The following is a 12104-nucleotide window of genomic DNA, read 5'->3' on the forward strand; positions in this document are numbered from 1 at the left end:
AATACTAAGTCCTGCTTATATAATTCATTACCTTTACTGACAGTGCTGTTGCGAATATGAGGGAATCAGCATTGATAGAACATGATATTATTTTTATAAGATTTCAAACATTATAATTCCAACTTCCATGACCAAAATCAGTTAGCATGTATGTGTCTGTATATCTGCTTGAATATCCAAGTTCTACAGCATGATTTTTTTCTGTGGAGTCTTTTGTTAATGCCTTAGTTATGTGATGAAACAAAGATGTGTTCATGTTTTGTGTTTATCCTTTTAAAGTTGCTCCATTTTTGCTGCGTGATTTTAATTTTTCCTTTATAGTCTTAGTCATTTTCCAGATACATTTATAATATCAAATCTCATACTAGATGTGAACATTCAGATGTCACAGAGAAAAGTGCTTCACCTCCTTCTGTAGGAACTCCTGAGCCATTCATGTTCTGACTTGACGTTTTTGGCTTTCATTTTATGTTTATGTTCTTCCTATGACAAGAGTTTAAAGTGAAGCCAATGTTTGTACTTCAAGCAAGTAAAAGACCAAGTGTTTTCACAGCTCCCAAAGAGCTCTTGCAGGAGGAAGGACAGGGCTACATAATTATGATACAGATCTACTCTGTAAGCATAATTAAGCTTTTCAGTAATTTACTCTTAAGGGAGAAGATCTTGGAAAAACATTATGATACAAATGGGTGAAAATGCCCAGACACAGGAGAGCACTGTATCATGGTAATACTTCCTGTTTTCTTAGAGAAGTTCAAAGCTAAACAAACTTCAGGGCTTTTCAGGGCTTTTTTTTCAGGGCTTTTCATTATTTCAGGGCTGATGTGGTACACCATCATGCAGGTTTTGTGATCAGTACCAGACTTTCAATTAAGCAAGCGCAGAATCTTTTTTATCAGCCTTGGGAAAAAAAGATGTACAGCCCCTCAGTTGTGCTTGTATGATCGTTTTTTCTACACAAGACTGCAAAGTGAATACCTAAAGTATTAAGCAGAACTATTTTTGAGTACCGTAGTGGCCCCCTCAATACAGAAGAGACATGGATTAGAGCACATCCAGAGGAGGGCCACACAAATGATGCAAGGGATGAAACACCTCCCCTGTGAGGACAGGCTGAGAGAGCTGGGGTTGTTTTGTCTGGAGAAAGCTCCAGGGAGAGGGGAGAGATAGCGGCCTTTCCATAGCTAAGGGCTATAAGAAAGTATGGGACAGAATCTTCAGCAGGGTCTGTTGTGATAGGACAAGAGAAAATGGCTTCACACTAGAAGATAGGAGGTTCAAACTGGATATAAGGAATGAGTTTTTTACAATAAGGGTAGTGAAACACTGGTGCAGGTTGCCCAGAGATGTGGTGGGTGTGCCGTCCCTGGAGGCATTCAGGGTCAGGCTTGACCAGGCTCTGAGCAACCTGATCTAGCTGTGCATATCCCTGTTCATTACCAGGAGCTTGGACTGGATAATCTTTATGGGTCCTTTCCAATTCAAACAGTTCTGAGCTTTCTGTGATAATACGTGAAACCATTCTTATGTGCTATGTTTTGTTTCATTCAAGAATGTTCGGGAATAAGCAATCTGAGTTCCATATTAAGATATTCTTTTTCCTTTTATTTGTGAAAAAACAGATGCGTGGCCTTACCATGATACATTCCTTTTCACTTCTCACTCCACCTTGCTAGGAGCTCTTATGTTTCTGGAATAATAATGTTTTCTTTTTCCAGCAGCAGCTGCTTGTAACATCTGTCAGATGATTCAAATGATTACGAATCTGAATCAGAGTTTGCCTGTCTTAACCTAAAGCATGGAGATGAATTCCTGGTTAAGGAATAGAAGATAATTACAATTCCATTTTCCATGTTTGTTAGTAATCACTGCTATAGACTCCAATAAAGATGAAATGATTTCTGAAGCAGGTATAAATGATGTGGAGGTCTAATAATACAAAAGAAAATGGGAGAGACAAAAAAGAAAGAAAAAATAAGCAGCTCATACTTTTAACTACTTAAGTATACATCTCACATTCAGCATGAGACATTGACATTTGTTAACACAGTTGTAAAACAATGCTGCATCATATGCTTCGCATTCTAGATCTTCTCCAGCACCTTCTGATGATCAGGCCCTCTTTTATGTGTGAGTATTGGTGATTCAGAAACTCATCATGATTCTGTGTTGCAACTTGTCTCTAAAATCATTCCATGCTTTTATTACATCCATAGTAATGTCAGGGATATATCCTTATATCGGTGCATATTCTGTCTCTCTTTGTGTGTGCATGTGCATTTGTGCCTGCATGTGTGGGTGTATATATACATGAAAGTGTATGTGTGTCCTTCAATTTTTATACGTATTTTTATCCTAAAACTTGAAGATTGGAGCATACTTCCTAAGACTAGAATGAAAACACCTGTATTCTAAAAGATGACTGCTAATGCAGCCACGTGTGTGGTTTATGTACTTGTGTGTTTGTACAGGGTCCACTGCTAGAGTACAGTGTACAGATATCTGGATTAATCTCCGTGTCATATTTTCTGTGGCACTTCTTTCTCCATGTGTAAAAAGATTCAAATTAGACCTTAATTCTTAATGCCAATAATTTGTTGTGACTATTGTTCGTACATTGTTATTTGGTTTGTTGGTGTTTCAAGGTTTTGTGAGGTTGTTCAGTCAAGCATGTGATAAATGTTCCTCTGTTCTGCATGCACTGTTGTGTTTACACATGTTTTCATTTGTACACCATTTGGTGTTTCCATTGTCACTGCTGTCATTGCTAGTGCATATCTTGGTGTTGGGGGTGGTATCTCAAGAAGGGAAGACAGAACGTGTTCTCCTAAAAGCTGTACAGCTGTGAAAGCAAGGAAATTATTAATCTCCACATATACTTTTTCTTGAAATTGTTGAACCTCAACTTGTCTTGCAGATAGTAATGCATTTAATCATTTCCTATCTTCTGTATCTTCATACCTGTTTCATAGCACTTGTGAAGCTATGAAGAAATAGAAGCTTACCTACCTAAGAGATTTTTTACGAGATGTTTGTAAGTAGCGTGTAAGGATGTTTGAGAGCATCCTTTAAGCTGCACTTTCAGAATGACCCAGGATAAGTTAGTTAGTTATTCAAGTAATTAAAATCAACAAGGTATCCTGGAAGTTGTAGCACATCTGGTTTACTCACTCTGTTAGCTGACCCGTAATGCTGATGTTGCACCAAAATAGAAAGTAACAACCTTTACTACCTTTTGACTTTAGGAACTTGCACAATTTTGCTTTGTGCTCCCTGTGCAAAAGGGTTGGACAAGAGATGTAAAATTTCGTACTGTGTGTAATTGATGATCACTCCCTGCTGTCTGCATTGCACTTAATCTGGACGTTTATAATTCCTTTTTAGGGACTCTCCATTCTCCTGTCTGTACTGTGAACAACAGCTTCTTACTGCGTTTTGTGTCAAAAAGATTGCCCAGATGTTCTAAATAGTACAAACACTGCTTGCAATTCTAGTTTCTTTAATGCAGCTGCCTTTCAAGGGAAAGTACATTATTTCCTACTTATTTTTGTAGAGTAAAATTCGTTAAATTTGATTGGGTTGAAAATGATGAATGTAAATGGATTAGTGACTCATTTTCTTTCACTGAAACACAGCTTCCATATGTTTTGGCTTTTATAGTGGCAGAGGATTCTTACGGGCTTACTAAGATAGAGCTTCCACAGCAGCATTTGCCCTGTGGGAGTTTTGTGACTATAGTATTTGTACGTTGCTGTAACTTCTCACATCTAGAGTTGGAGATGGCTGAGAAGTAGTTGTGATTATTTGCAGAAATCAAAGAACTTCTGAAATAGTAATTCCTATTCTTTTCCCCCTTTCCTCTCCATTTCACTGCTAGACTTCATGGAATAACTGTTCTATGTCTTGCTTCTTTCTTTCTGCTCAGGGAACTCAGATAATCAGTAATCTTCCACTGAATGCTTGTTTTCCACTGAATGTACACTCCTCAGCATTTCAGAATGAAAATACACTTTCTGTCAAGTGCATATCACTTGAAAAAAATAAAGCCAAGGCAGATAAATTAATCGATTAATAGAAGGAGAAAAGGAGCAAGTGATAGTACAGACAATTTAGAAATTTCATTCAGAAGAATTAGAGAATTGTTCCTTTTAAGCATCCATATTGTGGACGGTAGGACATCCTTTTGTGAATGTATTCTTTTTCCATCAGACTTAGATCTTGTCATACTTTGGTCTGATAGCTAAGCTGCTTGTGGGACAGCAGCTTAGTGGGACATGACAAAGCCTGGTTATAGCAGGGCTATGTCCTTTGTTTGAATAGGTCTGTTTAGTTCATAGTGTCCCTTTACCCTTTACCCACAGAGGAAATTTTTTCAGAGAGATTTTTCATGCCTTAATCTTTTTCTTTGTCCCTGCCTCAACAGTCTCTCGTGCCATTTCTCTTTCTGGCATTCAAACCTGGCTGAGTTATAGCAGGGCTTCAGAAGTCTGCATGTCATTTGGCTGATAGAACACGACTGACTATCGAGCTGACTGGATGTGCATGGTGATGTGGAGGAAGGAGTTAGGCAGAGGATTACACCCTGCAGGTTACCTGATGTGTTATAGCACATTTATATGTCCAAACCCATGCAGTATTTTTAACTAAAAGTATGGAAACCTAAAACACCTAGAGAACCTCTTTTGAAAGCAAAAAATCTTCTGCAAACTAGCTTCCAGAAGCATATTCAAACAGCATATTCAAATAATGGCAATGATACTTCATTCTTCACAAATCTTTTATTATTTATCTTTGCACGAGGCATCTGTTTTGACTGAAACAGAATTATCTCTGTTACATACCTATTGCTCTTAAAACACCATTTGCTTAAATGTAGTAACTCTTGATAGAATCAAGAGAGTTCAGCTGTCTAATTTGATCACATATGCTTATTTTTCACAAGGCACAAAAACTAGTAATTCTTTATTTTCAACATAGCAGTTTTGGTGATTTTGAAATCAATGCATACATTAAGTGATCTTTAGTAATTTCCTCATATCCATTCTTCACACCCAGCAAAGATTTGACTGGAAGTCCTCATACTACAATCTTGTCTGTTTTATTGCAGTATTACATATGTGACAGCAGAAAACTTACCGAAGTACAGAACCTATTTGAAGCGAGAGCCAGAGGAAGATGTGACAGCATTTTCTTCCTCACAGTCTGTTCTGTGAGTTCAAAAGACCTTTTGTTTTCTCCTGTAGAAATCTCAGATCTAACTCTTTGTATACACTTTGCTTAATTCCAGATGCTAAATTTTATTTCATAATTTATATTTTATTTTATATTTAGAGCTGAAAGATGGTGATTTTCTTTCAGACTAGCCACCATTTAAATAAAAAGTTGCTCACGACAGAGTTTTGGCTTTGGCTAGCAAATTTTTCTGACTATTAAATAGACTGTTTTACCGGTATTTGTTTCTTCCTGTAAAGAGTCTGTGTGCTGTTCAGTCCTAAATTTCTTTTAAATGCAGTGCAATTTGACTTAGGTATTGCCACAGGTACTCAGTGCTTCTGGCCTGAGAATTTGACATTGATATTCTATCCAAAATATATACTGCAGAGAACTAATTTTGCTGTTGTTTTTGTTGCTTTTAAAAATTCATTTGTTACAAGCCAAAATATTCAGTGTCTAGTATCCAAAAGCAATATCAGCTTTTGAATTCTGGTCTTATTATTTTGTAAAAAGTAATAATAATAATTAATGATTAATTGTTGAGTATTAACAGTAATTAATTCAGCTTTGATTTAGTTCTAGTTTCAACATACAGATTCTGCAGTTGTTGACTGATTGATAGAACTTCATAATAGAGATAAATGCTTTGGGAATCCCTGTGTACTGTATGTTTTCTAACAGGTTTCTCATAAGGAAATTCTAGGTACTGATTGGAATTCTAGTAAAAGTAGATTTTTGGTAGAAGTACAGTGCTGACAGTGTCCAGTACCTGAATTTTTGCATACGAATACAGTAATTGTTTGGATTTTTCAAAATAAATTTCATGTTCCTGTTAAATCAGGGAAGTCCCAGAGCTTCCAGAGCGTGAAGAGGGGGAAGGAGAAGAAAGTGAACTTCAAAATGCATCTTTCAGTAACTGGAACCAGCCCAGAAAGTAAGTATAGATCTTGCACAATAGATAATCTAATCTGAAATCCAAAAATTTTGAAACCTCTGATACAGTTTAAAAGAAAGAAGAAAATAGAAGTACTGCAGTTAGTGTGTATTGTGCATCACAGATGTAATTCACTTCTGATTTTCATACTGCCATTTGGCTAAATCTCTGCAATCTAATGGTTATTTAATTGTTTTGTTAAATTTATCTTTATAGGCTTACTGTTTGCAAGCCAATATGAGGAGTTGAAGAGGAGTTTTAATTAGAAGCCAAAGTAAATGGAAGCAATAGCAGTTACAACTTTCTGAGCAACCAAATAGATAAAATAGATAACTCTCATTGAAAAAAAGTTGAAGTTATTCATGAATATTTTTAAATGATCATGCCAATCTGGGGTTCTTCAGTGGTTGGCACTGTCATATTTTAGGCTTCATTTATTTTGCTCCTTTTTTTATCACAACAGGGTTGAACTTTGGAGAGAGCCTGGCAAGTCATTGGGGATCAGCATTGTTGGAGGACGAGGGATGGGGAGCCGCCTGAGCAGTGGGGAAGTGATGAGAGGGATCTTTATCAAACATATCCTGGAAGACAGCCCAGCTGGCAAAAATGGGACACTGAAAACTGGAGATCGGATTGTCGAGGTACCAGCCAAGTGCCTTTCAGTTGCAGTACCCCCAGCGTCTCAAGAGTCGCTGAAATAGGTGTTTGCTCCTGGTCTGACCACTGCAATTCATCCAGCTGGCGCTGCTTGAGCTTTACAAACACAGCAGCGCCATCTACTGATATTTATGTGCCGACAGTTTGAAGTTGTGTTTACAACCTGAAGCATGAACGGCTGGCTGTGTGAGTAGGGGTACAAAGCTGGTAGTTCCACCTACATTTCATAGAACGTGTAGGAAGAAGTTTGGTAAGCTAGAAAGTTTTACGTTTGCATACTGGATAGCATCAGATGTCCAAAGAACAAAATATCATTAAAATAAATGCTATAATTTATCTCCCTCTAAAGTCTTACACAGGCCTCAACCTTCTTGTGCTTTTCAGGAGTTAGGGAAGACACTGTTTTCTTCCTGATGACATGCAGAAAGATGAATTTGATACAGAGATATTGCAGGGAAATTGAGAGTATTGTGTTTATGCGGTGTTGCAGAGAAGAGTTCATCTAGATTCATCTTCTCCTGCTTACATAGTCCCTGCTTATGCAATGATTTCTGCATTCCTGCTCAATAATTTTGAAGAGTCTTTTCTGCAATAGTTATCAGTAAATTAGACATTAACATGTGTCCAGGGCCTTTGGGAGCTACACTCCTTTTCACCATGATGGATGTCAGCTGACCATCTATCATAAAGAACGAGGGCGATAGAGACATTAACATTTCACTTGGACTGGACTGCATTTCTTACCCACTCATATTAAGACTAGTGATATGTGGCTGCTACTAGATCCAAACAAGAAATATTGAAATAATACAGGAACATAGGACAAGATGGAAGATTTTTTTTAGTATGAAACAAGTTAGGAAGTGGTATTTTACTTGGTGGCCACAAAATTAATCATTATTCCTTGTAACTGACTATCTGGAGTTTTATGAATGCAGTAATTGTCTCTGAGAATGGTACTTGTAGAATGTGATGTGGGTGAGCAAAATTAGTACGTAGTGTATTCATGCAGCTGTTTGTGAATGGATGGTTTCATTTTTTTGAGTTGAGGCGTTTTTTAGGCTTTCCTTTCTACCAGTGCATGTACTATTTCAGACATGGAAAATTGCAGATCTGTAGTGATGCTTCTAATTTCTCACGGGTTTAGAATATTTTCTCTTTCTTTTTTCTTTCTCTATGTTTTCAAGATAGTGTTAGTTAGAGGCAGGAGTAATTCTCAGTGTGTACCATTTTTTGTGCAAAAATTGCCACTAACAAAAGATCTATCTGCATTAGCTTCTAGCTAATGGTCATCATGAGAATGCTTTACTGATGCTAACTTTACCATAACATATTCTTAGCTGGATGGCAAAACTGTTATCCACAACGATACATCTGAAAACAAGAAAAGAAAGACCAAACAAACATTTTAAAGAGAAATGGCTCTTTAGCTCTGACCTGAAAATTTAGCTTCTAGTGAAATGTCTTACAGCTGAACACATTTTTACATTAGTGGTGGTGTTAATGATCATTTAAAAAAATAAAATAAAAAAAAAAAGGCTGAAAAGAAAAAAATATGCTATTATGCAATTCCGACATAATGCCTCATAATGAAAGTTTCTGGCGCTTAAAACTTTCAGTTTGTAAATCTTATTAGGTACTGGGAAAATAGGTTGTTGTCAGATAGAATTTATTGAAAGTGGTATTTAACAAATACTGCCACTCTGTTCATAGTACTGTGTTTCTTTTATTACCTTGCCTGAGGGAAAGCGTAACAAGCCTGAACCATGATTGCTGAAATTCTTCCCTTCTCCTCCCTTTTGTTTTAAACCATGGAGAACATATATTTGATGTCATTTCACTGATCTTGGAAACCTCAAGCCCATGTGTAAGGGACATGAGGTGAAGTTGTTAGAAACCTTTCCATTAATAGCAGGGATTTGGGCTTAAGTTTTACTTAAAAGTTCTCTGATCGGAACCCAGAGCTGTTTCATGACTCTTGTAGCTTCTTGTAATGCTAAGATGAGGCCTTCCAATTACAGGTGGATGGAATTGACCTCAGAGATGCCAGCCATGAACAAGCTGTGGAAGCCATACGGAAGGCAGGCAATCCTGTAGTCTTTATGGTACAGAGCATTATAAGCAGACCAAGGGTAAGCATAAAAAATATGAAAAGATATATGATATGTAGTAATAGATGAATTCAATGTTCAAGGTGGTGGTGTTTGGGAGTGGGATATTTAATCCTGAAAGTTCCATCTTAGCTATTTCAGGAACAGAGATTTGATTTAAATATTATTTCCATTTAGAATGAAATCGATTTGGATTTGGAATTGCCCTCCAGCACGCCGCCCTCAAACTATTTTGAAAAGCCTCAAGAATGATAATTTGTTGGGGGGCAGAGTAGGAATCTTAACTAAAATCAACTCTTAGAGATTGACAGCATGTCAGAGGAGCGCATGCAGAAATACAACATCTGTTAAAATATTCATTGGACATTAATAAAAGGACATAGAAGTACACGGAAGGTTTCTGTCACTAAGCTGCATGGACATTGCAGACAAAAGCTGATAAACTTTAATATAGTTGATTTCATCACTAGAAACTAAAATTCCTCTTTGTAGAGAGTCTGTGTAAGTTGCATGTTTATTTACTAGTTGTCTCACAACTCTTGTTCCCCAGCCAGAGTCTCTTTATAGGCTTTCATCAGCTTCTGCTCTCTGTGAGCAGAAAACTACTAACCCATTTTATCGTCAGTCATCTAAGGTAAAGTTGCATGAAAAAGATCTGTTGAATGTTGACTACTGATACTCAAGATATTAAAGTAAGGCTTTTGCATTTGCTGTGATGTGAACGAAATGGCCACCGCTGAATGTTTAGGCCATTGTTTGGGTTGGGAGCTATGCCATTACTTTATCACCACTTTTCGTGTTTAGAGAATGCTCTGTTTTTTATTGCAGTTATTTATTTGTTTTTTTCTTTGTTGGTTGTTTCTTGAATGTTTATTAACAAACCTTTGTTTCTCTGTGAGCAGAAACATTGCAAACACTCTCTGCTGTACACAGGCTTTGCATTGTGATCTTTTGTTAAAAGCATTATACTTACTGTCTTCATCGCTGAAACGTGCATCTGTACTTCATAATAAGATCTTAAAAGAAATTTCCTGCCTTCATTCATGCGCAGTTACCCAGATAGCTAACTGCCTGCACACAGCAACTATATTTAATACAGTGCTGTAAGGCAGTCATTTTCAAGTGATGTTGGTAGTGAGTCATATTTGTCCCTTTTTGTTTTTTCTTATTTCATTTAGGTTGCTGTAGAAGTTAAAGAGGTCTGAAGCAGATTGTAGAGTGTCTAAAATAGTGCAAGTGGATTGTGAGAAGCTAATTCAGTAATTTTGCTTGCCAGCAATTATCTATGAAATCTGTTTCATATTTATCCTGCAGTGTGTACTTCTTAGTAAGAGTTAATCTGTCACCTTGATTATGGTCCCCGCCATTCTGTTATGTTACAGCATTATGCTTTACAGTATTCACATCTGATATCTCAGCATCCTGGGTATATTAATAAGCAGAACACTAATTACAAAAAAAAAAAAAAAAAAAAAAAAATCATTTATCCTGTTATCTTTTGTCTTATTTTGAAAAAAAAAAAAAAAAGGAAAAGTATTTGTTATTTTAGTATGTGTTTTACTTGCTGTACACTGTGGAAGAAGACATGCTTTATGTGCATTATTTAAAATGTAACTGTGTAGACAAACTCAAGTGCTCCAAATTTTATCCTTGTGAGCAGTCAATACAATTAATACAACACAGTTGCATAGATTAGAATTAGAACTAGCAGTTATATTTTAGGTGCTCTGTCATCATGAAAAAGATATAAAAGGCATAATTTTGAATTATTGTGGCTAATCTGTTTCCTGTTTTACTAAGACTGGTGTTTGAAAACAAAGCTTTTATATTTATTTTAGCTGCATAAAATTAAAAAAGATACAGTTGATAATTCTTTGCAGTGGCTGATGTAATGTTGAAACTGTAATAGAACCATTGCACTGATAAATTATTCTTCCCAAACTTCTCTTTACAAAAGATGACATCTAAGTGTGAGTTACACGTATAAACAGAAAATAATTTACTGTAGGGCAACTGCTTTTTTACTGTGAGGGGCTTGTCAATGAAGAGAGCTTGTTCATACAGATCTGTACCTTCTCTGTGCTGAAGACACTGTAGAACCAAGATGTGCTGTCTTATCAAATTACATTACATTTTGCTTTGCAAAGTAATATTTGAGGATAAATGCTTAGAAGAATATTTTTAGAAATGGTGAACAGATCTATGTACTTTAAGAAAATTTTGTAACTGCAACATATATCTGGATTAAATTACCATGATGTTCAACTGTTAGTTGTTGCTGCAAGCCTTTCACATTCCCTTTAGTACATTTCTTTTTTCCAGCAACATGAAGCTTATAGCAACCAGTTATTTAGACCACAAACAGATGGATGCACCTATTATAGAAATTACTTTTAAGTACACATTGGACTGTTTTCTCTTTCTGATCTTAAAGTAGAATATAATACTAGAACTGCATAGGGAGTATAAGTGATGAAGTTACATCCTTTGATTTTATTGACATAGGAAATGATTTAGTTTGTTAAATAAGTAACCACCTTACCTTGTATTGTTTAACAAGAAGACCAACTTGTTACAGTACAAGTCAGTAAATCACACATCCGCACAGATGCAAAGTGAGGTGTAAAGTCAGAGATGTCTAATATTACTAAGCCTTATATTTTGCAAAGGGCGCTGTGAATACATTACCTTGATACATAAATCAAATAGCGAGAATTTGCGTGGTTTGCAAAATAAAACTTGTCCTAGATTTATACTGTGTTATTTAATACAAATTGCATTTATTCTCATCTAGGAATTCGCAACTCTATGATTAAGTAACTGAGGTGGAAGTTTATCCCATATACTGAGATACCTAGGCAAAATTGTACAAATGCCACAGCAAGTAAATGTTACATTGTTTATGCTACTGAATACTACACTGCATGGATTTTGTGGGCTAGAACACATTGGAGGATCAATATTTTCCTCTGATCTCTGCTAATCATAGCTGATCATCTTGAGCATACAAGTTGAAAATACAGAGCAAATGCAGTTTATCTACCTTTATGTGTCTGTACAGCAGTATATTAGTAAGATCTTGCTTGGTTAGCACAAACTACAAAATAAATACGTTTTTTTTAATGAGTCACAGAGGGTTCACTTAAAAATGTTTTTGTTCAGTTTCTGTTATGTTTTTCTTTTAGAAC

At 36.2% G+C, this 12104-nt stretch overlaps 1 protein-coding gene across 10 annotated transcripts in view; it reads left to right on the forward strand.

Moving 5' to 3' along the window:
- Positions 1 to 12104, forward strand: part of MPDZ (multiple PDZ domain crumbs cell polarity complex component) — a 105898-nt gene that overhangs the window by 62694 nt on the left and 31100 nt on the right. For 7 of the 10 annotated variants that reach the window (XM_052700733.1, XM_052700735.1, XM_052700736.1 and 4 more), the window contains 6 exons: positions 2089 to 2130; positions 5108 to 5209; positions 6056 to 6148; positions 6612 to 6789; positions 8827 to 8937; positions 9467 to 9550. In XM_052700733.1, coding sequence (XP_052556693.1) covers positions 2089 to 2130; positions 5108 to 5209; positions 6056 to 6148; positions 6612 to 6789; positions 8827 to 8937; positions 9467 to 9550 — 610 coding nt within the window. The remainder of the gene's footprint in view (positions 1 to 2088; positions 2131 to 5107; positions 5210 to 6055; positions 6149 to 6611; positions 6790 to 8826; positions 8938 to 9466; positions 9551 to 12104) is intronic. The other 3 variants (XM_052700739.1, XM_052700738.1, XM_052700743.1) reach the window with 3 other exon arrangements.

Source organism: Tympanuchus pallidicinctus, unplaced genomic scaffold (assembly GCF_026119805.1).
Source record: "Tympanuchus pallidicinctus isolate F22 unplaced genomic scaffold, pur_lepc_1.0 scaffold4, whole genome shotgun sequence".
Taxonomy (NCBI): domain Eukaryota; kingdom Metazoa; phylum Chordata; class Aves; order Galliformes; family Phasianidae; genus Tympanuchus; species Tympanuchus pallidicinctus.